Source organism: Nicotiana tabacum, chromosome 3, assembly GCF_000715075.1.
Source record: "Nicotiana tabacum cultivar K326 chromosome 3, ASM71507v2, whole genome shotgun sequence".
NCBI lineage: Eukaryota > Viridiplantae > Streptophyta > Magnoliopsida > Solanales > Solanaceae > Nicotiana > Nicotiana tabacum.
The window spans coordinates 160,694,608-160,716,826 of record NC_134082.1 but is presented as its reverse complement, the minus strand read 5'-3'; the positions used below and the strand labels follow the sequence as shown (position 1 = coordinate 160,716,826).

Genomic DNA, 22,219 nt, shown 5'->3' with positions numbered 1-22,219 from the left:
AAATAGATGGTGCAAGCAGCTTGTTGAAGACACACAGACAAAAATCGAAAGTGAAACTACTGATTTCCTCTTCAATTTATACAGCTACTGATTTCCTCTCCAATTTACACTCAAAGTTTGGCTATACATTACAATCCTTCCTCTCAGAATTTCCATTCGACTTCTGAGTTCTCCTCCTTTGTTCTGCATTGTTTTAAACTACAAACAAAGCAACTGTAAGTGTGATTTGCTGTCGAACTTTGTGTTCGCTGAAACACTTGGGTTTAAAGTACCGCTACACCAGTGTGTAATTCGTTCTATCCTGAGAGGAAACAATTCATAACTTTAGGTATTAGGAAAGGATTAAATTATTTAAGGAAACACTATGAATTCAGTGAACTCGAATTAATTACTGTTTCATTTATATTTACCTTTATACGCTAACATTTTTTCTCAAAAATTATTATTTATAAATACAACAAGTAAGAAATAGCAACCAACACTTCATTCTTCAAACTTTTGATAACACTTCAAACTTTGCCAAAATGGTTCATGAAAAGCAAGTGATAGAGGAAGTATCCGGCTGGCTTAGAGTTTTCGAAGACGGTTCAGTAGACCGGACTTGGACCGGTCCACTCGAAGTCAAATTCATGGCCGAGCCAGTCCCGCCACATGACGACTTCATCGACGGCGTTGCCGTCAAAGATGTAGTCGCCGACGAAAAATCCGGCAGCCGTCTCCGCATCTACTTACCTGAACGAAACGACAATTCCGTCAACAAGCTTCCCGTCATTTTTCACTTCCACGGCGGCGGCTTTTGTATCAGCCAAGCCGATTGGTTCATGTACTACACTGTCTACACGCGCCTAGTGCGCGTGGCCAACGCAATCATTGTCTCCGTCTTCATCCCCCTCGCGCCGGAGCACCGCCTCCCCGCGGCCTGTGATGCCGGTTTCGATGCCCTCCTCTGGCTCAGGGACCTTTCCCGGAAGCAAGGACACGAGCCCTGGCTCAACGATCACGCAGATTTCAACCGAGTATTCCTCATCGGAGACAGCTCCGGCGGGAACATAGTCCACCAAGTCGCCGTCAAATCCGGCGAGGTAAACTTATCTCCAATGCGACTGGCCGGCGCACTTCCGATCCATCCAGGTTTCGTGCGGTCCTATCGGAGCAAATCGGAGCTAGAACAAGAGCAAACGCCGTTTTTAAATTTAGATATGGTGGATGAATTTCTAGGGTTAGCTTTACCTGTAGGGAGCAATAAGGATCATCCAATAACATGTCCGATGGGAGATGCGGCGCCGGCGGTGAAGGAGCTTAATTTGCCGCCTTATTTGTACTGTGTAGCGGAGAAAGATCTGATAAAGGACACTGAAATGGAGTTTTACGAAGCTATGAAAAAGGGAGAAAAGGACGTAGAGCTGTTTATAAACAATGGAGTGGGACATAGCTTTTATCTGAACAAAATTGCTGTTAAAATGGACCCTGTAACTGGTTCTGAAACTGAAAAGCTTTTAGAATCAGGAAGCATTAAAGGAGAATATTTGTCGAATTGTTTTTTTTTTTCTTTTTGGTCAACTTTGTCGATTTGTTTGGGTCAAATAAGCATGGAATTTAGAGAATATATATTGCATGAATATTTGTTTGAGTCCGAAAATGAAATAGTGCCAAAAATGGCACAAAATATGTTTCTATTGTTAAAAAAAAAATTACATAAATACATAAAACGTAGTACTATACTGTATTTTATTAAAAAATTAATTTTTTTAGGAAAACGCATTATAATATTGTGTTTAACTTAAACACAGTATTGTACTGCGTTTCCCTATAATATTTGTGCCCACTTCTATAGGACTGCAGAGAATATTTATTTTTTAGTGTAAAACGCAGTATTATACTGCGTTTTACACTGAAACGTATTATTATACTGCATTTTACTCTAATTTTTGGGCTCACCAATAAATGTTCTGCGAATAACTGACATAACAATAATTCAAATGCATAAAATGTGGTATTGTACTGCATTTTACATAAAAAAATTCTGCATCCCAAGTTCGGACCTGCCTTATTTAAAGGCGTTTCAATTTTATGAAAATTCATTCAATACTTTCTTCAAACTTCCGTTCATACTTCTTTTTTCTTCTTATCAATCATTTTTTTATAATGTCTGAAGAGCCAAAAATAAGGGTTTCATTATATTGGGGGGGGGGGGTGAGGTTGTGCTGGAGAATAACTCTGTGAGGTATAGCTCACCTCCACAATGTCATGTTAAATTGCCGCTTACAATGGAGTACGATAAATTGGTATCGTTGGTACGTAAAAAAATGAGTGGGAGGAAGTGTTCGGTTAACCATAAAGTAACCGGTAGATTTCCGTATTCAGTGACTCCGTAGGAGTTTGCTTATTATTCTGAGTTTAACATCGAAGATGATGAAACTCTTAGAGATTTTTTGTGGATTCCGGATAAAAGCCACCAACCATAAAAGCCACATCTCGAACCTTGCAATCAGCATAACTCTTTTGCCTGGACTGGGCTGTATGCAGTCTATCCTGAATGATCCTGACCTTGTCCAAGGCCTCTTGAACCAGATTCGTACCCAACAAACGAGCTTCTCCCGGTTCAAACCATCCAACCGGATATCGACACCTCCTACCATATAAGGCCTCATAAGTAGCCATCTGGATACTCGACTGGTAACTGTTGTTGTAGGCTAACTCTGCTAAAGGAAAAACCTGATCCCACGAACCTCCAAAGTCAATAACACAAGCTCGGAGCATATCCTCCAATATCTGAATAGTCCGTTAGGACTGCCCGTCCTTCTGAGGATGGAATGCTATACTCAACTCAACATGGGTGGCCAACTCTCGCTGAACTGCTCTCCGGAAATGCGAAGTAAACTGCATACCTCGGTTCGAAATGATAGATACTGGCATACCATGAAGGCGAACAATCTCCCGGATATAGATCTCAGCTAACCTCTCGGATGAATAGGAGACTCCTACAAGAATGAAATGCGCTGACTTGGTCAGCATATCAACAATGACCCAAACTGTGTCAAACTTCTTCTGAGTCAGCGGAAGTCCAGTAACGAAGTCCATAGTGATCCGCTCCCACTTTCACTCGAGAAGCTCAGTCCTTAGAAACAATCCATCAGGCCTCTGATGCTCGTACTTAACCTGCTGACAATTCAAACACCGTGCCACATATGCCACAATATCCTTCTTCATTCTATGCCACCAATAATACTGCCACAAATCCTGATAAATCTTTGTGGTTCCCGGATGAAAAGAGTACCAGGAACTATGGGCCTCCTCTAAAATCAACTCTCGAAGCCCATCCACATTAGGCACACAAACTCGACCCTGCAATCTCAAAACTCCATCAGCATCTAAGGTTACATGCTTGGCACCTTCACACTGCACTGTGTCTCTAAGAACACACAAATGGGGATCATCAAACTGTCGATCACGGATACGCTCTAATAACGAAGAACGAGCGACCGTGCAAGCTAATACCCGACTAGGCTCAGAAATATCCAACCTCACGAATCGATTGGCTAAGTCCTGAACATCCAAAGCAAGCGGCCTCTCACTGACTGGAATATAAGCAAGACTGCCCATACTGGCTGACTTTCTACTCAAAGCATCGGTCACCACATTGGCCTTTCCTGGGTAATATAAGATAGTGATGTCATAATCCTTCAACAACTCCAACCACCTCCTCTGCCTCAAATTCAACTCCTTTTACTTGAACAAATACTGAAGACTCTTGTGATCAGTGAACACCTCACATACCATGCCATACAGATAATTCCTCCAGATCTTCAATACGTGAACAATGGCTGCCAACTCCAAATCATGAACCGGATAGTTCTTCTCATGAACCTTTAACTGCCTCGAAGCATAGGCAATGACCTTGCCATCCTGCATCAATATTGCACCAAGCCTAATACGGGAAGCATCACAATAGACTATGTAAGGCCCTGAACCCGTGGGCAATACTAATATCGGTGCCGTAGTCAGAGTCGTCTTGAGCCTCTGAAAGCTCGCCTCACATTCATCCGACCATCTAAACTGGGCACCCTTCTGGGTCAACCTGGTCATCGGGGCTGCGATAAATGGGAACCCCTCCACGAATCGAAGATAGTAGCCTGCCAATCCCAAGAAACTCCGAATCTCTATAGCTGATGCTGGTCTAGGCCAGTTCTTGACTGCTTCAATCTTCTTCGGGTCCACCTAAATACCCTCCACTGACACAATATGACCCAGGAATGCAACTGAACTCAACCAGAACTCACACTTCAAGAATTTAGCATATAACTGACTATCCCTCAAGGTCTAAAGAACCACTCTAAGATGCTGCTCGTGCTCCTCCCGGCTGCGGGAATATATCAGAATATCATCAATGAAGACTATCACGAATGAGTCCAAATAAGTCCTGAACACTCGGTTCATCAAATCCATAAAAGCTGTTGGGGCATTTTTCAACCCGAATGACATAACCAAGAACTCATAATGCTCGTACCGAGTGCGGAAAGCTGTCTTAGGGACATCGGATGCCCTAATCCTCAACTGATGGTAGACAGATCTCAAGTCAATCTTTGAAAATACCTTGGCACCTTGAAGCTGATCGAACAAATCATCAATCCTCGGTAGTGGATATGTATTCTTGATGGTGACCTTGTTCAACTGCCGGTAATCAATGCACATTCTCATTGAACCATCCTTTTTCTTGACAAATAACACCGGCGCACCCCAAGGCGAAACGCTAGGTCTAATGAAATCCTTCTCAAGCAAGTATTGCAACTACTCCTTCAACTCTTTCAACTCTGGCGAGGCCATGCGATATGGTGGAATAGAAATGGGCTAAGTGCTAGGAACCAAATCGATGCAGAAATCAATATCCCTATTGGGTGGCATACCTAACAAGTCTGAAGGGAAAACATTAGGAAACTCACGAACCACGGGCACCAAATCAATAGAGGGAACCTCAGCACTGGAATCGCGAACATAAGCCAAATAGGCCAAACACCCCTTCTCGACCATACGCCGAGCCTTCACGTACGAGATAACAGTGCGAGTAGAATGACCAGGAGTCCCTCTCTACTCTAAACGGGGAAAGTCCGGTAAGGCTAAGGTCACAGTCTTGGCATGACAGTCCAAGATGGCGTGGTACGGGGACAACCAGTCCATCTCCAATATAACATCGAAGTTGACCATGTCTAACAGCAATAAATCAACACGGGTCTCAAGACCCCCAATCACCACAATACAAGAACGATGAACTCGATCGACCACAATATAATCACCCATCGGTGTAGACACATAAACAGAAATAATCAATGAATCACTAGGCATGACCAGGTACGATGCAAAATAAGATGACACATACGAATACGTAGACCCTAAATCAAATAGCACTGAAGCATCTTTATCACAAACCAGAATGGTACCTGTAATGACTGCATCTGAAGCCTCAGCCTTGGGCCTAGCTGGAAGGGCGTAACATCGGGGCTGGGCCCCACCACCCTGAACTACCTCTTTGGGACGGCCTACTGTTGGTTGGCCTCCACCTCTGGCGGCCTGAGCTCCACCTCTAGGACCTCTACCTCCACCTATAGCACCTCTACCCCCACCTCTAACTGGCTGGGCGGGCTGTGGAATGCCTGGTGCTTATACCATAGCACGAGAACCCTGATGCTGACAGCTACCTGGTGCTCGAGGGCAAAACCTGGCAATGTGACCGAGATCACCACAAGTGTAACAAGCCCTCGGCTGCTGAAACTGCTGCCCTTATCGACCTAAATGACCACCTCGAAAACTCTGAAGCGGCGGTGCACTGATGGGAGCTGGTGGTGCACGGTAAGACTGCTGATTAAAATAGTGCGTCTGAGAACCACGACCACCTTAAGTACCATGAGAGACCTGGAGAGCTGACTGAAAGGGCGTAGGAGGATGGCCTCTACCACATGAATCTCTACCTTCAGACGAGGCACCACTGAATCTTTCTGAATGACAGGGCCTCTTATCCGTCCCATGACCACCTCCCTATGACAGAACCATTTCAACTCTACGGGCCGCATTGGCCGCCTCCTGGAAAGTGATCTCACTCCCGGCCTCCTTGGCCATCTGAAGATAAATCGGCTGAATAAGACTATCAATAAACCTTCTCACCCTCTCTCTCTCTAGGTGGGAAGTATGACAAGAGCATGGCGAGCTAGATCGATAAACCTGGTCTCATATTGGGTGACCATCATGGAACCCTGCTAGAGGCGCTCAAACTGCCTCCGAAAGGCCTTTCTCTGAGTCACTGGGAGAAACTTCTCCAAAAACAATGCTGTGAACTACTCCCAAGTCAAAGGTGGCGAACCGTCTGGTCTAGCTAAGCAATAATCCCTCCACCAAGTCTTGGCGGGTCAAGACAGACGAAAGGTAGAAAAATCAACTCCATTGGTCTCAACGATCCCCATGTTCCGAAGAACCTCGTGACAACCATCTAGATAATCCTGGGGATCCTTAGTAGATGCACCGCTGAATGTAGAAGTGAAGAGCTTGGTGAACCTATCCAGCCTCCACAAAGCATCGGCGGACATAGCCGCTCCATCGCCGGTCTGAGCCACTACACTCGTCTGAACTGCCACAGCTGGTTGAACTGCAGGAACCCGAACCTGGGGAGCTACCTACTCTGGAGTGCGCATAGCAGGAGTCTAAGCCCCTCCTCCAGCCTGAGAAGTGGCTGGTGCTACGGGAAGCAAACTCGCTCGGGTGACACTCTCCATGAGGCCCACTAACTGGACTAGAGCGTCCTGAAGAACTGGGGTGGAAATGAACCCCTCTGGGACCTGAGCTGGGCTCACCGAAACCTCCTCCTCAAAATCAACCTGAGGTTCCGCCACTGGTGCTGCTGCTCGGGGATGAGCTCTGACCCTACCTCGGCCTTTAGCATGGCCTCGGACTCGCCCTCTGCCCCTAGTGGGAGCTACTGCTAGGGCTCGGGTTGTTGAGCTGTAGATGAGGAAGCGAGTGTTCTCGCCATCTATGAAAGAGTAGAGTAGAAATCCAATTAGCATTTGAGGAACAAATTCGCACGAAAAGAAAGAACAAATGGGAAATTTTCCTAACTCTGTAGCCTCTGGGGGATAAATACAGACGTCTCTGTACCGATCCCTCAGACTCTACTGAGCTTGTCCGTGAGTTGTGAGACCTATGTAACCTAGAGCTCTGATACCAACTTGTCACGACCAGGATTTCCCACCCTCAGGAGTCGTGATGGTGCCTACTAATGTGAGCTAGGCAAGCCAATCCTTAACTGCTTACTTCATTAACAAATTACTTCTTTTAACAATTATTAGTGATAGCATGAAAACAACGGAATTAAATAAATAAGCGGAAGACCTAAATTAAATAAGCTGAACAATAATGCGAAAGTCAACATATGCCTCTACCCAAGAACTGGTGTCACATCACTCACTAACTTCTAAGAGTACTAAATACAACTGTTTGAAAGAAAAATATAAATTGTTTGTCTCGAAAACATGAGATAACAGACTGAAAGATAGAGGAGACGTCGGGCCTGCGTACGCCTGCAAGGCTACCTCGGTGTCTCACTGGAATGAAGGCTGGCTCTCGCGCTACTATTGCTGTCCAAGACCTGGATCTGTGCAAAAGAGCACAGAGTGTAGTATCAGCACAACCGACCCTATGTGCTGGTAAGTGCCTAGCCTAACCTCGGCGAAGTAGTGACGAGGCTAGGACCAGACTACCAAATAAACCTGTGCAATTCGTATATATATACAGCGGAAAAGAGATACAGAAATAACTAGTCAATGTAGGAAGGGGAAACATGTTGTGGGGGTGAATATAGTTCCGAATAGAAAGGCATCAAGTAGGGAAGGAAACAACATCACTAGAATATCAACAAGGAAGCAGAAATCAACAATTTGCATGGCATCACCCTTCGTGCTTTTACTCTCATCCTCACCAAAATAATACACGACATCACCCTTCGTGCTTTACGCTCTTCCTTACCCAAACAATAATCACAAGGAAAATAGGGTAAGGAAATCTAATACCTCAAAGTAAATCAAATAACAATAAGTAATGAAAGAAACAACATAACTCGGATATCAACAAGGAAATCAGAAATCAACAAATGCACGGCATCACCCTTCGTGCTTTTACTCTCATCCTCACCAAATCAATTGTATCTTAATAATGTGCACGGCATCACCTTTCGTGCTTTTACTCTCTTTCCTTACAATATAGTCAATGAATATCGGTACAGAATGGTACATCGTATGGCACAACATCACCCTTCGTGCTTTACACTCTTTCCTCACAATAGCAAACAATGCACGACATCGCCCTTCGTGCTTTATCGCTCTTCCTCACCCAAACAACAATCACAAACAAGGGGCAAGGAATTAAACAAATAATAATAATAGAAATCCCAGCAAGGGAATACAATTAAACAGCTAAGTCCCGGCAAGGGAACAATATCAATAAATCTCAATATCCCGACAAGGGAGATAATCAACAAAGCAACAAGCATCCCGGCAAGGGAATAATTCAATGACTCTTTCTCTTCTTTCACTTCTTACTTTATAACTCACTTTACCACTTGAGCCAATGCTCCAAAGGGTTCCATTTATCTCATATACTTTTACAATTAGTATTACCACTCGAGCCAATGCTTCTCGAAGTTCAAATATCACAATTTCTTTCACATGCTTTTTACAACATATAGAAATCATCATTAAGGCATGAAAGATACAACAAGATCAGAATATCCGCAATATAAAGACTCACGGTCATGCTAGATACCAACGTATAGATACTCGTTGTCACACCTCATTTTTGCGCGCCCGCCCCGAAGGGTGAATGCGCGAGGGAGTTTTCCAATTTAAATGACAATATTCGAAATGGGATTATTTATTTAATTTAGAGTCGCCACTTGGGAAAGGTTTTTGGTGTCCGAAGTCACCGGTTTATCTTGAATCCCAATTCGAGGAAAATATTCGACTTTCCAAATGAAGTTTGCGAACCAAAAATTCTAAGTAAGGAATTCTATTGACCCGAGGGAAGGTGTTAGGCACCCCCGAATCCCGTGGTTCTAGCATGGTCGCTTAAATGGTTACAATGGCTAAATATCTGATTTTAATACATGTTATGACTTGTGTGCTTTTATTAGGTTTAAACCGCTTTTATTATTATTTATTTTTTATGGAATTGCAACGTCGTGAAAATGCATTTCGAACCACGTCACAATCAATGCGCCTGTGGTTGTTAATATTTTCCAACTCCGTTGAGATTTGGATTTGGGTCACATAAATGCGCACCCGAATTTAAGAAGGTAATTTAATTAAATCGCGCCTAAAGAGTCTAACGCGTTATTATCTTTGGGGAAGGCAATGAAGTTCACTAAACAGTCCATCCCGAGAAATCTAAATATTTATTACGACCAATTATTGAGGGCCCCGTAATTTTCATTTGTATTTGGCGAGGCTCGTCTCATTTTTTCTGAAAGGGTAAACCTACAGTGACTACATTTTTTTTCCTATTATGCTTGTCTCTAAAAATGAAAGAAGAAAATATACGCTAATTAAATTACATGCTTGGCCAGTTCCGACCTCTTATTAATTATTAGATTACAAAAGATGTTAATGGAAAATTGCACTCGAATTTGTAAGGTGGGGAATTATTTCGTACCTTATTCCATGAGCGAACTGCCTTTTAAATATATGCATACAAGATTGATAAAATGCTAAACTCACGCTAAACATTCTCCAAGTTGGACTTAAACTAACTCGTTTTTAATGAGATTAATGGAATTAACTACTAGAGGATGTTATTAATGGGGTTCAAACATTATCCTATAGACTGCCTAATGGAATCCGATTTTGATAGAGTTTAAACTCAAATGATTAAAGCTATGTTGCATTTGGCAAGGTTAGAAGCAGTCTGCCCTATGTGTACAGAATATGACTAGAGATGAAGTCTAGTTATCGATATACTAACTACTTATGCATTCCACAAATTACATAACTATATCATGTATACAACTAAACAACTATAGATCACAGTATTAAACGAACTAAGTTTCAATTAAGTACAAACTACCTAATGCATTTTTCATTGAGTTATAAACCAAAAAAAACTATACAAATCCACTAACATTTTATAAAACTACAAATACAACACCAAATGATTAAACTCCTTCGCATCTTTCATTTCATGCTCAACTTTACTGTTACATCAGTGTGAAATTCTAGTGTCTACCTGGATGTTGGACATAAGAGGAAAAGAGGAGTGATCAATGCAACAGCAGTGATAAAAAGCAGACAACAACAGCAGCAGTTTCAAGCAGTAAAATAAGCAGAATAAATCCCAGTGAAAGAATTCAGCTACAACCGATAGAAACAGTGCTCAAAATCAAAACCAAAACAAACTCCGGAGACTTAGTTGAGGCCAAGCAGAAATATGTGGATCCACAATGACAGTGGAACAACAGTTTTCTGGTTTTTGGACACTCAGAGAAAGAAGCCCAAGTTTCGAATAGAACAAGACAGTTAATGCTGATTTCAAAACAAAAGGAAGGTGAAGAAAAGCAGAATTTTCAGCTTCTTCTTTGCTCTCAAGTTTCTTTTAGTTCCAAACCCCTTTCCCTCTCTTCTGGTTCTAAACTCTTGGTCTCTCTTTCTGGTTTTTGGTTCCCTTTCCTCTGTTCTTTGGTTCTGTCTTTAACCTCTTGGTGTCTCACCTCTTTTCTGGTTCTTAAACTCTCTCTCTCTGCCCCGAAACAATTATCTCATAACTCTCTCCTTCCCTGTTTTTTTTAGTTCTCAAAACCCTTCCCCCTTTATAGCTACACACAGACCTTCCCCCCAGCTGTTAGAACAACTAGTCCAATAAAATACTGATCCTTCCCATGTGAATCTTCTGTTTTTCCACTCAAAACTCAAAAGAAAAGTATTCCCCATGAGATTCCTCCTGACAGCCCTCCTTCCATTATTGTAATGGTTTATCCTTTTATTAAACTAAATGAGTATGGGCAGCATGAGTATGTCCTGACAGCACATGCTGTCAAGTTTGCTTTAATTCATTAAAGAACTACAATGCACATGCTGTCCAAAAAATGAATAAACATGCCATCAATTCAAACTAAACTCTGAAATCTATATTAAACTGCAGCTATAAACCAATCCTTAAATGATTTCTGATTTAACTAACAGACTACAAGCAGTTAAAATCAATTCTCAGCTGATTCAAACAATGCCTTAGTAAAAATTAAACAGCATGAGTCAGATTAATACCATTCCAAATTGAAACTAATCGACGACATATATCGAATCGACTAAGCGAATTACAACACATACAATCAGTAGCAAATGATCAAAATCGAAGAGTATTAACAGGTGGTTCAAAATGTACTGCCCAAAACAAAGAGTTGCCCTGGAAACTAATTAATCGATCAAAACTCATTTCAATCGATTATATAGTTAAACACATACACTCATCAATGAATAGAGAAAAAAAAAATTTGACCAAATAAAAGGTCCGAGCAAGGTGGACAGAATAGTCGACACAAAATGAAAACAACTCAACTGACATTTAAACACATAAACAACATCAACAGAAAACAACACAGAACTGACAAGGAAAAGAAAAAATACCTTAAGAGTTTGAAGATCAGACGAACCCGTCTTGGATTCCGACTCGGACTTTTTTTGGGGTTGAACGGACTTTAATCGAAGTATTCTCAACTGAGAACACCTTGATTAAGGTCTATTAGACCCCAACCCGTTCGTTTAATTGGACAAAACCCTCAGATTCTGGATTTCTAGGGTTCTTGGGTTTGATTTGGGACTTGGAGTTTTCTGGTTAGATTCGAACCAAAACAAGCTTGGTTTGGTCACGAGGGAGGTCAGGGGAGTAACTGGTATGGATTTGGGGTGGTTTGGCATAGGTTGGGGTTCGGCTCGAATCTTCAAATGAAGATTCGAGACAATGGGGGAAGATTCGAGACCAACGATTTGCAGATCCGTGTCCAGGGGGTCGAGGTGCACTAGAGGTGTTAATCTGGTGGTCACCGGCATTGTTGCCGCCGGGTTTATGGTGAGGGAACGGAAGGGCGGCGTTAGGGTTCTTAAGGGTGTTTGGGGAAAGAGACGATGGTGGGGGAGGGGGTCTGGCTTAGGGGGCGTGGGGGTAAGGGATTGGGTTTACTAATTAGGGGAAACTTGATCTAGGCCGTTAGATCATCAAAAATCAATGGCCTGGATTGATCAGCTCAGTGGAAATGACGCCGTATGGGTTAAATGAAACCGATGGGTCTCTGGGTGAGACGGGTTGGGTTAAAACGTGGGTATGGAGATGTGATCTTGGCCGTTGATCAATCTGAGATCAATGGCCCAGATCAAGCATGATCAAAACGACGTGTCTGGACGTCCCTGAGGTCAGCTGATCTGGACCGGGCAATACAAATGCTTTGGGCCCGATTTGGGTCCAATTTGAACGGCCCAATTCCAATTTCAAACTCATTTCTTTTCTTCTTTTTTTTATTTCTAATTAAAATCCGAATTTACAAAAAATCATAAAAATAAAAATATAAAAATATAAAATTAAAATTATATCACAAGACATTAATTGATTCTTTAGTAATAATTAACACACAATATCATATATTAATTAAACAAAAATCAACCTTTAAACGATAGAATGACAAAATTACCAAAGATAATATTTTTGTGATTTTTTATTCATTCAAAACCAAATACGATTTAATTAATTCCTAATAGTAGAACAATATCCTAAATTTACACGCGACATATATTTTTGTATTTTTTAATTGATAAAACTAAACAATCACAGATAAAAACTACAAATAACTATCAAAATGCCACACAAATTCACAAAATTATACACAAATACAATTTATTATTTTTTTCGATTTCTTTTGGAGTAATTGTCGTGTAAACAAAAATCACGTGCTCACAGCTGCCCCTCTTTATTCGAAAACACGAAGTGTTTTTGTGCAAAGATAAAGTGAGCGGATATGAGCGATTTTTGCCCGTTGGAATACTCCGTGTGAAGCACATTTTGAAAGATTTGACCGAATCTTTGCTTCAAAGATTTCCTACATATCATGGGCTAAACAGGAATCAGGTCAATGTAGTTCGGAAAGTTTTGGTAGCTGGGACTACCATGGGATTGTAATGCTTGCTGTTACTGCTGTTGCTGTTGCCGCTAACTGCTTTACCGACCTCCTTATTACAACCAAAGAAAATTGAAACTGAACTAACTACTTATGCCCGTCAACCACTAGTTACAAGATTCCTATCTATAATTCCTTCGTAACTTGATCTTGGGTCTTAGCTGATTCTGCTTGTAGACTTCGATCCGAATCTTGATGCTCGCAAGTTGTAGGCGCTTGTTTATTTCCGCAGCATTGAGTGAAACGGGATTGGTGGAGCTCGGGAATTTAATCAAATTTTGAGCAACCTGCACTTTGTTTGTTCTCATATTTGGGAACAATCTTCTTTTTGTTCTTTTCTTCTTTTCTTTATTCTGGATTGAGACTCACTCCGTAGGTCAACTTGATCCATGCGCCTCGAGGTCAGACCTGCTGAGATAAACAAAACAAACGAACGAAATTTTTTGCCCCAGTTTCACTAGGAAAATTTCGTGAGTTAATTGCCATAAAATCTACAGAATTGATGAGGGGATTAGAAACCTCAGGTCTAAAAGGCGCAACTCAGGGATTGGAGCCCTAATGTTTGCAAAAGGTAAAAAATGCTCAATTCAGGGGTTGGAGCCCTAATATTGGCTAAAAGGGAAAACAGCTTGACTCGGGGATTGGAGCCCTAATGTCGGCTAAAGGAAAATCGCTCAACTCAGGGATTGGAGCCCTAATGTCGGCTAAAAGAAAATTGCTCAACTCAGGGATTGGAGCCCTAATGTCGGCTAAAAGAAAATTCGCTCAACTCAGGGATTGGAGCCCTAATGTTGGCTAAAAGAAAAACCGCTCAACTCAGGAATTGGAGCCCTAATGTCGGCTAAAAGAAAATTGCTCAACTCAGTGATTGGAGCCCTAATGTTGGCTAAAAGAAAATTGCTCAACTCAGGGATTGGAGCCCTAATGTCGGCTAAAAGAAAATTGCTCAACTCAGGGATTGGAGCCTTAATGTCGGCTAAAGGAAACTCGCTCAACTTAGGGATTGGAGCCCTAAATTGGGAGGATTGCCAGGTTATGCCGGAAAACTGACCGGGTTATGCCGGGAGAAAAGGAAAAAGGGCTCATGGGTTATGCCAGGGAGGTTCACGGGTTATGCCGAAAAAAGGGAAAGAGTCCTCGGGTTATGCCGGGAAAGTCATTGGGTTATGCCGGTAAAGTCATTGGGTTATGCCGGAAAACGTCCATGGGTTATGCCGGGGAGATCATCGGGTTATGCCGGAAAAGGTCAACGGGTTATGCCGGAAAAGGTCCACGGATTATGCCGGGAAATATCATCGGGTTATGCCGAAAAAGGTCCACGGGTTATGACGGGGAGATCATCAGGTTATGCTGGGGAGATCATCGGGTTATGCCGGAAAAGGTCCACGGGTTATGCCGGAAAATATCATCGGGTTATGCCGGAAAAGGTCCACGGGTTATGCCGGGGAAAGTCCACGGTTTTGGCCGGGATTTTGATAGAAAAAAGCTCTGTAGTTTTTTGGCCGGGATTTGGATAGAAAAGCTCCTTGGGTTATGAAAGGGAGATCCACGGTTTATACCGGGATAGTTGAGGAATAAGGTCCTATGCTACCATGATTTGTTTTTCTTTTGGGATTTTTATTTTTATTTCTTGTCTTCCTTTTTTTCTTTGGTTTTCCTTTTATATTTCCTTTATTTATCAAAATGCATGAAAGAATTCTGGGGAAATTTCCTTTTTGGTCGTTTTCCTGCTGCAAAGCTGTTTCAACGCTCGCACATTTCATTTCTTTTTGGGCTACACCTGCTTCTTGCACGGTTGCTTTGAGTAAGACCTGTTTTCAACAAAGAACAATTTATTAGTTGAAACGGTGGTTGGTTTTGTGGCCTTGATCATCTCCATCGCTTGATCTCGTCCCCATTTCCATTGAGAATTGTGCTGCTTGTTGGCCTTGAGGGTGAATCTCTTTCACACTGACCGAGTTCAGCCTTAGGATTACATGATGACTCGCCCGTGTGGGCTCTGTCCTTTTGCTTTATTCTTCCCTTAGGAACTTTGCCTTTGACTTTCTTTCCTTTCAAACGTCTTTACTTTGGAAGCAATCAACCACCATGGTCAGTCAGGATTGGACTGACGCACCACTGAGGCTGGGTATTTTCTTTGACTCTTGCCAGGCGGGGCCCTGTGAAACCGGTCCTGCCACCTTTTCTTTGTAATTGTTACAGAATCAGAGTTAAACCGAAAGGGATTCAAAGAAAACTATGCAAAAGGCAAGCATATGAGTTTAAAGAGAAGCGTCCCTTTCGGGGGAAAAGAAGGACTTATCTAGGGTGTATGCTGGCTTCAAACTGACATGACATGCTTCTTGGATTGGATGTCCGACCCGCACCAAACTCCAGCTTCTCATGAACCTATTGATCCATGTTTCCAAACTAGAGAACCTTGCCAGGACTTTTAGTGATGAAGTATCCTTTTTTCGGGCGACAACTCCCTTTGCGGGTTTTCGCTAATCGACCTCTCTCATTTCTCTTCTTACCGTCGCCCGATAGTGCTCTTTACGAGTTTTCACCAAGCAGACTCTCTCATTTTTGATTTCTCTACTCCTGTCGCCTCATGGTGCCCGAAGGTTTTCACCGATAAGACTTTCTCATTTTATTTCTCTCAATTTGACTTGTATCAGATTCCAACAATGACATTTTCCACTTTCCTGTCTTTGCCAATTGATCAGAAGGACTTGGACAAGGTCTTTGGGGTAAAATGATTTTGGGCGGAACTACAACTTTGGAACCTTTTCGGCGGTCTCATGGCCGAACCATTATATCATCTGGTCCAGTTTCAATCTTTGGAGGAATTGGGATTTTTCTTTTGGTGTGACTGAACCTCAGAGAGAGGCTGCCTAGGTATCCTTTCGGAATCAAGTCAAACGTAGTTCAGGCAATAATTTTTGTTTTGTTTTTGTTTCCGTTTTGTTTTTCTTTTCTTTTTTCTTTTCTTTTTCTTTTCTTCTCCTTTCTTTTTTATTTCTTTTTCTTTTTCTTTTCTTTTTTTTCTTTTTCTTTTTGTGCTTCCGGGTTCCAAAGAGGGTAATTAAAGAAAGGTAATCGGCTCAAAGGGTTTGCGAAGGATTGATGGTGTTTGGATAGCGGGAATGAAAGCCTTCGTCATCTCAACTGTGCAAAGACATCGCCGGAGCGATTTAGACATAGTACTGCATCTGCATTCATAGCTGTGTCGGGGTCATTTCTTTCGATGTCACCCAGATACAATGCTCCTCTTGGCAATATTTTCCAATGATGTATGGACCCTTCCGATTAGGAGCAAACTTTCCTTTTGCTTCCTGGTGATGAGGAAGAATATGCCTTAACACCAGTTGCCCTACTTCAAAATTTATAGGCGCGAGCCATTCTTTGTTGGTACAATTTCCCGTGACAAACTGCAGTCATCCGTTTCAATTAAGGTCAACGTTCCATACGAGTCTAGACCCACTCACTGTCCTCAAACTCTGCTTTAGTGACAGACATTTCCCAAACCATGAACCAATTTTCTTCAGTTGTTCCTATTCTTTTCTTTTAATTTTCTTAACTTCTCTATATTTCAATTTTGATTCATTATTTCGAAGTCTGACAGAGTTCTTGGGATCTGGGCATGAAGTCCGCAAGCATGTCATGTTATTTAAAGCTGCATTATTAGAATTGAAGAGAACTAAAAAGAAAACATAGCAAAATTCTGAAAAATAAAGAAAGTGAATGATGAAATATGATTTCATTTCTTGGAATTAGGAAGATAACAGGGTTGACATTCAGGAAATTAAAAACAGGAAACTAAAGAAAACATCTGAGTTACACCCTGGGATAGCTCGCGATGCAGAAAAAGTGGCAGGACAGGTCTACTAGGACTCCCGCCCGATCAGGAATGGCGTAGCCTTCCAGTTTTGAAGCTTGGCACTTGGTCCCATGTATGATACCTCAGCGGTGCTAGTACCCTCTCCTGGCTGGACCATGTGTGTTTCGCATAGCATTTTCCTCATTGCCTCATGTATTCCCTCACTCTCTTCAGCCGTGAAAACCTCATCATCTTCCTCTTTATTTTACTTTGGCTTCTGTGGTATGCGTCCAATAACCACTGGCTCATTCAGCCGAGGTGGTTTGATCGTCCCCCATACCACATAGGCCTGCTTGGATACATCAATTTTCTTTTCCGGTTCAGTCTCGGTAATTTTACTCTTCTTTTCCCCTTTCTCTTGCTTCGGGGTTGCCATGGGCTTCCTTTCTGCATTAGCAATAGCAATTATGGCCTTAAGCGCCGGATCAAATTCTTTGTCTTCACAAATCATACCGATTATCGGCCCGTTGTTGTGAGCGAGCAGCGGATTATTGGTCACATTTGGGACGTCCTCATCTTTCAACACAATTTTCCCTTGCTCTAACAAGTTCTCTACCGCTTGTTTCAATGTCCAATAGTTGTTTGTATCGTGCCCTTTTACCCCTGAATGGTATGCACACCTGACACCCCACTGATATGATGGTGATTCCGGGTTTTGCCCGTTTGGGGGTATGGGCTGCAACAAATTCATCTGGACAAGCTTAGGGAACAGGGTGGAGTAGGGTTCACCGATTGGGTATAGTTGGGTCTCCTGGGTGGTTCCCGAGGACGGAAGTTATTCTGGGAAGGTCGAGGATTATAGTAGTTTTGGCGAGGAGGCTGATTTCTGGGAGGTGGAGCTTGGCTCCGATTGGCTTGTTGCGGTGGCTGGACATAAGGCTGAGTATTCATGACCATGTAGGGTTGAGGAGCATAGGTCACGTTTTGGTGGGGGTAGTAATGTTGTGGGTTTTTTCTGGAAAACGGGGCTGAGATTACGGTATTCTCTTGCTTCTAATGCCGCCATGGACGTTTCTTCCTTTTTCTTCCCTCTTGCCATTCCTCCAGACCCGCTTTGGACGGCTTGGGAGGTTGCCCTTATGGCTGCCTGACTCAAGATTCTACCCGTTTCCAAACCATTCTCGACCATTTCCCCGATCTTAATTGCTTCTGCGAAAGGCTTTCCCATGGCTGACATCATGTTTTGGAAGTAATCTGATTCTTGAGCCTGGAGGAAAGTAGTGACCATTTCTATTTCATCCATGGGAGGTTTTACCCTCGATGCTTGCTCGTGTCATTAATAGCATATTCTCTGAAGCTTTCCGAGGGTTTCTTCTTCAAGTTTGAAAAAGAATTCCTGTCTGATGCGATGTCAATATTATACTAAAACTGTCTTACAAAGTCTCTGGCGAGATCATCCCAAATATACCATCGAGATATGTCTTGGTCCATATACCATTCTGAGGCTATTCCTACCAAGCTTTCTCCGAAGTATGCCATCAACAATTCTTCTTTGCCGCCAGCTCCATGCAATTGGTTGCAATACTTCTTGAGGTGAGCAATGGGATCTCCATGCCCATCATATTTCTTAAACTTCGGTGTTTTGAACCCCACGGGCAGGTGCACGCGAGGGAACATGCATAGATCAGTATAGGAAACACTTTTCTGCCCGCTTAAACCTTGCATATTTTTCAAACTCTGCTCGAGGCTGCTCATTCTTTTTGCCATTTCATCTTGTTCAAAAGCTTTGGGATTTTGGTCTTGCCTAGGCGTAAACTCGTATTGAGATTGTTGAGGGTGAGTGCTGGTGGCAAACCGAGTTGGTTCCAGTGAGAAGGATGGTGCTTGAAATGTGAATGAGGAAGAGTCAAAATTAGGCCTGTGTGTAGTGGGTTGTGCCGTGATTGGACAGGGCGGTGCGGTGAATGTGTTTGTAGCCACATCTGTCATTGACATCCGAGGATAAGAATTAGAAGGTGACCCAGCGGAGTTGTTTGAAATGTTCGGGTACCCGAATGGGGTAGTTGGATAACTTATGGGGACATTGGAAGTCCCACTTGTCCTAGAGAACAACTCGGGGAATCCAGGGATTACACTCGGCGGCTCTTTTCCGTTGTTCCAGTCATCCAACATTTCTAACATGTGAAGCCGCAAGATTCTATTTTCTTCAGCAGTTGCTGACTCGTAAGTTGGGATGGCCGAGATTGAACTCTCCTCGGAGACAGGAATTGTCGGGAAAGGAATTTCTGAAGACATCTCTACACTTCCCTTCGATCTCGTGAAGTAAGTGTGAACACTTCCTCTTGACTTAGTCACAGGCAACTGAACACTTCCTTTCGACCTCGTAAAGTATGAATGTGAGGCCAGACCTCTCACCAAACCAAACCACCTTTTCTAAAAACCTGGATCTTAGCAGCAAGCAAACGGTTAGTTTGAAACAAATAAAAGATAGGTAATCTCATGTTGGGGTGTGATGCACCTATACAGTTAAGTGAATTTCTACATGTTTGCATCGATGACATGAGTCATTCCGGCTTCTCTTTATGCTCCCCTTTTATTTATTATTTTATTTATTATTATTTTCATTATTTGCAGTTAAAATGTGACCGGATCCGATGAGGATTGCCTACGTATCACGATGCCGCGTGAATCAGATCATTATGTAGTTCAAAACAAACGAATGCAAAAAGAAGCATTTTTTTATTACTGAAACAATCTATTACAAACTAACATTTTTGAAAAAGGGAAAATAACAGACTAGAAATAAATACAAACTCAAACAACTACTGATACACCCTGATACGAAAAGACAGACAGAAGATGCTAAGACTGAAAATACAGACTCGACCTATAAGTACATTAAAGTTTCAAAAATTGGCGCCTGCGGGGCATCGTTCGGCCTTGCCGCGGTCTTAGGTGTGAGGTCCCTTTCAAGTTGTTCCAGCTCATACATGGTCTGCTTGACATAAATCATCACTGCCGAGAAAAAGGTAATGCTGGTCATATCTTCGCATCGTAGACACCTTCTGATGATAGATGGTCTGCTTGGTGATCCCTTTTCAACTGCTGCAAGTACCGGTTACGCTTTTCTGTTCTTTTTGCCCAGTGTGCTTCGAGTCCTGCTATGGTATTCTCAAGATTTACCGACTCACTCCGGCACTCACCAATTTACATTTTTAAACCTTTTATCAATCGTTCATCCGACCGGCTCTTTTGTTGGTTATCCGCGGCTATCCTTATTTGCTGGATCTGGGCCCTGAGCATCTCGTTTTCCTGGGTCAACCTGTTCTTTTCTCCCATATCAGTAGCAACTTGCTCGTTGAGCTCATATTCTAGACCTTCGACTTGCCGCTTTAACTTGCTGATTTCGACACGATAGCCTCTTTCTTTTGCAAACCAATCCCATTGCTTTTGTGATGACTCGGCAAAATTCAGGATGTGGGGTCTTTTAGCCGGCCTTTCGTGTTCAAGTTCTCTTCTGTACCACGCAAGGTAACCTGGCACCATTTCACTTTTGGCCCGATCCTACACACAAGTATCTACTTTCAAATATTGACATTCATTCCAGATCTGGCGGACTTTTGTTTTAGGAAATTGTCTGTCAGGGCTAATCTCAATTGCTTGAGCACTAAGATCTTCCTCGTGTGGCACTATCTGGCATCTCCCGAGTTGTCTCAAAACTCTATAGGGCGCGTAAGGCTGAATGCTCTTAAGTCCCATCAATAGAAAGTGGGTTCTAGCCGCCGGCATATACATAATCTCATCAACAGGCAACCATCCCAATGTCCACTGTATTTGGCTGGCAGTGAGAGTCTGAAAGAATAACGTCCATTACGTAACTCCTTCGGGCAGACTGACCTCCTTGGTTCTCGTGTAAAACTCTTCTATGTAAGTTTTCTTCGAGGAACCATGACTCAAAAGCTCGGAACGATGGCAGAGATGTTCAGTCATCCATATTTGTAGCAGTAAATTACACCCTTCGAAGAAATTCCCCCTGGCTTTGCAGGTTGTGAGAGCTCGAAAGATATCAGATACCACCATATGCGCGAGAGTACTTTCATTCTGAGTGAGCAAAGTACTGATGACCCCGGATATTTTCAGATCAATGTTTCCGTCTTTCCTCGGAAATACCAAAAGGCCCAAAAATGTTATCATGAAAGCCACTCGTCTGTGCTCATCCCACTTTTGACGGTTACCTTTGCTGTATAGGTTGTTAACCGGATTGTTGAATCCTCCTATATGACCATATCTGTCGTATATGAAGCGCGGATTATAGAAACCTGCGACCAAATCTGGGTTATGGACTGTCCTGGGTATCTTCAATGAATCTAGAAACCGATGCACAGTGACAGCTCTTGGGGCAACCAAATATTTTTGCCTTAATGGAACTTCAACATTTCCGATGTACCCGGCTATTTCCTCCAGAGTCGGGGTGAGTTCAAAATCGGAGAAGTGGAAGACATTGTGTGTTGGGTCCCAGTAGGTGACCAAGGCTCTTATGATATCTCCCGGAGGCTGGATTTCCAATAAACCCGTGAGACCTTTCAGATATTTCTTGACCTCATCTTGCCCTTCACCACCTAGATCATTCCACCATAGGCGCAACTTGACAGGGATTTTAGTCATTATCGAAAAGCGTTCATTTTGCATTGTGCTCATCCTGCACATTTATTAAGGTGATTTAAACAAAAAATGATTTGACTCGAAAAATGATTTGACTATTTTTTTGGGAAAGAGAGATCCGATCTTCGAACACGGCCTTTCAGTACTTCGGGGATGAGGATTTTAAGGCTATGCGGGCTAATCGACCCAAACTCTAAAGGATGATCGAAAGTGACCGTTTATGCAAAGTAAGCTTTCCGCCGTCCCTTTCGGGAACATTTGGCTGTTTTTAACAAAAATAGTCACTTGATTTATTTATGACTCTCTTTTTTTAGAGGAGTGGCCCGACATGGGGAACACAGCCTCACAGAGCCTCGGGGACGAGGATCCTAAGGCCATTGGGCAATTTGACCAAAATTTTAAAAAAATGACCAACAATGGCTGTTTATGCAAAGTCAGCCTTCCGGCGTTCCTTTCGGGAACATTCAGCTATTCTTGACAAAACGGCATCACCCAACTCATTTATGATGAAATTAAAATTCTAACATTTTGGCTATTTCTGAAAAAGGGGAGGTTGGACCCGA

The 22,219-nt window shown here is 42.6% G+C and overlaps 1 protein-coding gene across 1 annotated transcript; it reads left to right on the top strand.

Annotated features, from left to right (window-relative positions):
* Positions 1-308: 308 nt before the first annotated feature.
* Positions 309-11,087, top strand: LOC107766876 (strigolactones hydrolase CXE15-like). Its single transcript, XM_075246908.1, has 3 exons — positions 309-1,578; positions 10,516-10,751; positions 10,947-11,087. Exons 1-3 carry the CDS (start codon positions 525-527, stop codon positions 11,085-11,087), a joined length of 1,431 nt encoding a protein of 476 aa, XP_075103009.1. The 5' UTR covers positions 309-524.
* Positions 11,088-22,219: the final 11,132 nt, after the last annotated feature.

Bases quoted from the DNA above. Each gene is read 5' to 3' on its own strand.
- LOC107766876 (XM_075246908.1), top strand. From the start codon at position 525: ATGGTTCATGAAAAGCAAGTGATAGAGGAAGTATCCGGCTGGCTTAGA. The intron at 1,579-10,515 runs GTCAAATAAGCA...TTGGACACTCAG, and splicing joins AACTTTGTCGATTTGTTTGG to AGAAAGAAGCCCAAGTTTCG. The intron at 10,752-10,946 runs GTTCTTAAACTC...AAAACTCAAAAG, and splicing joins GGTGTCTCACCTCTTTTCTG to AAAAGTATTCCCCATGAGAT.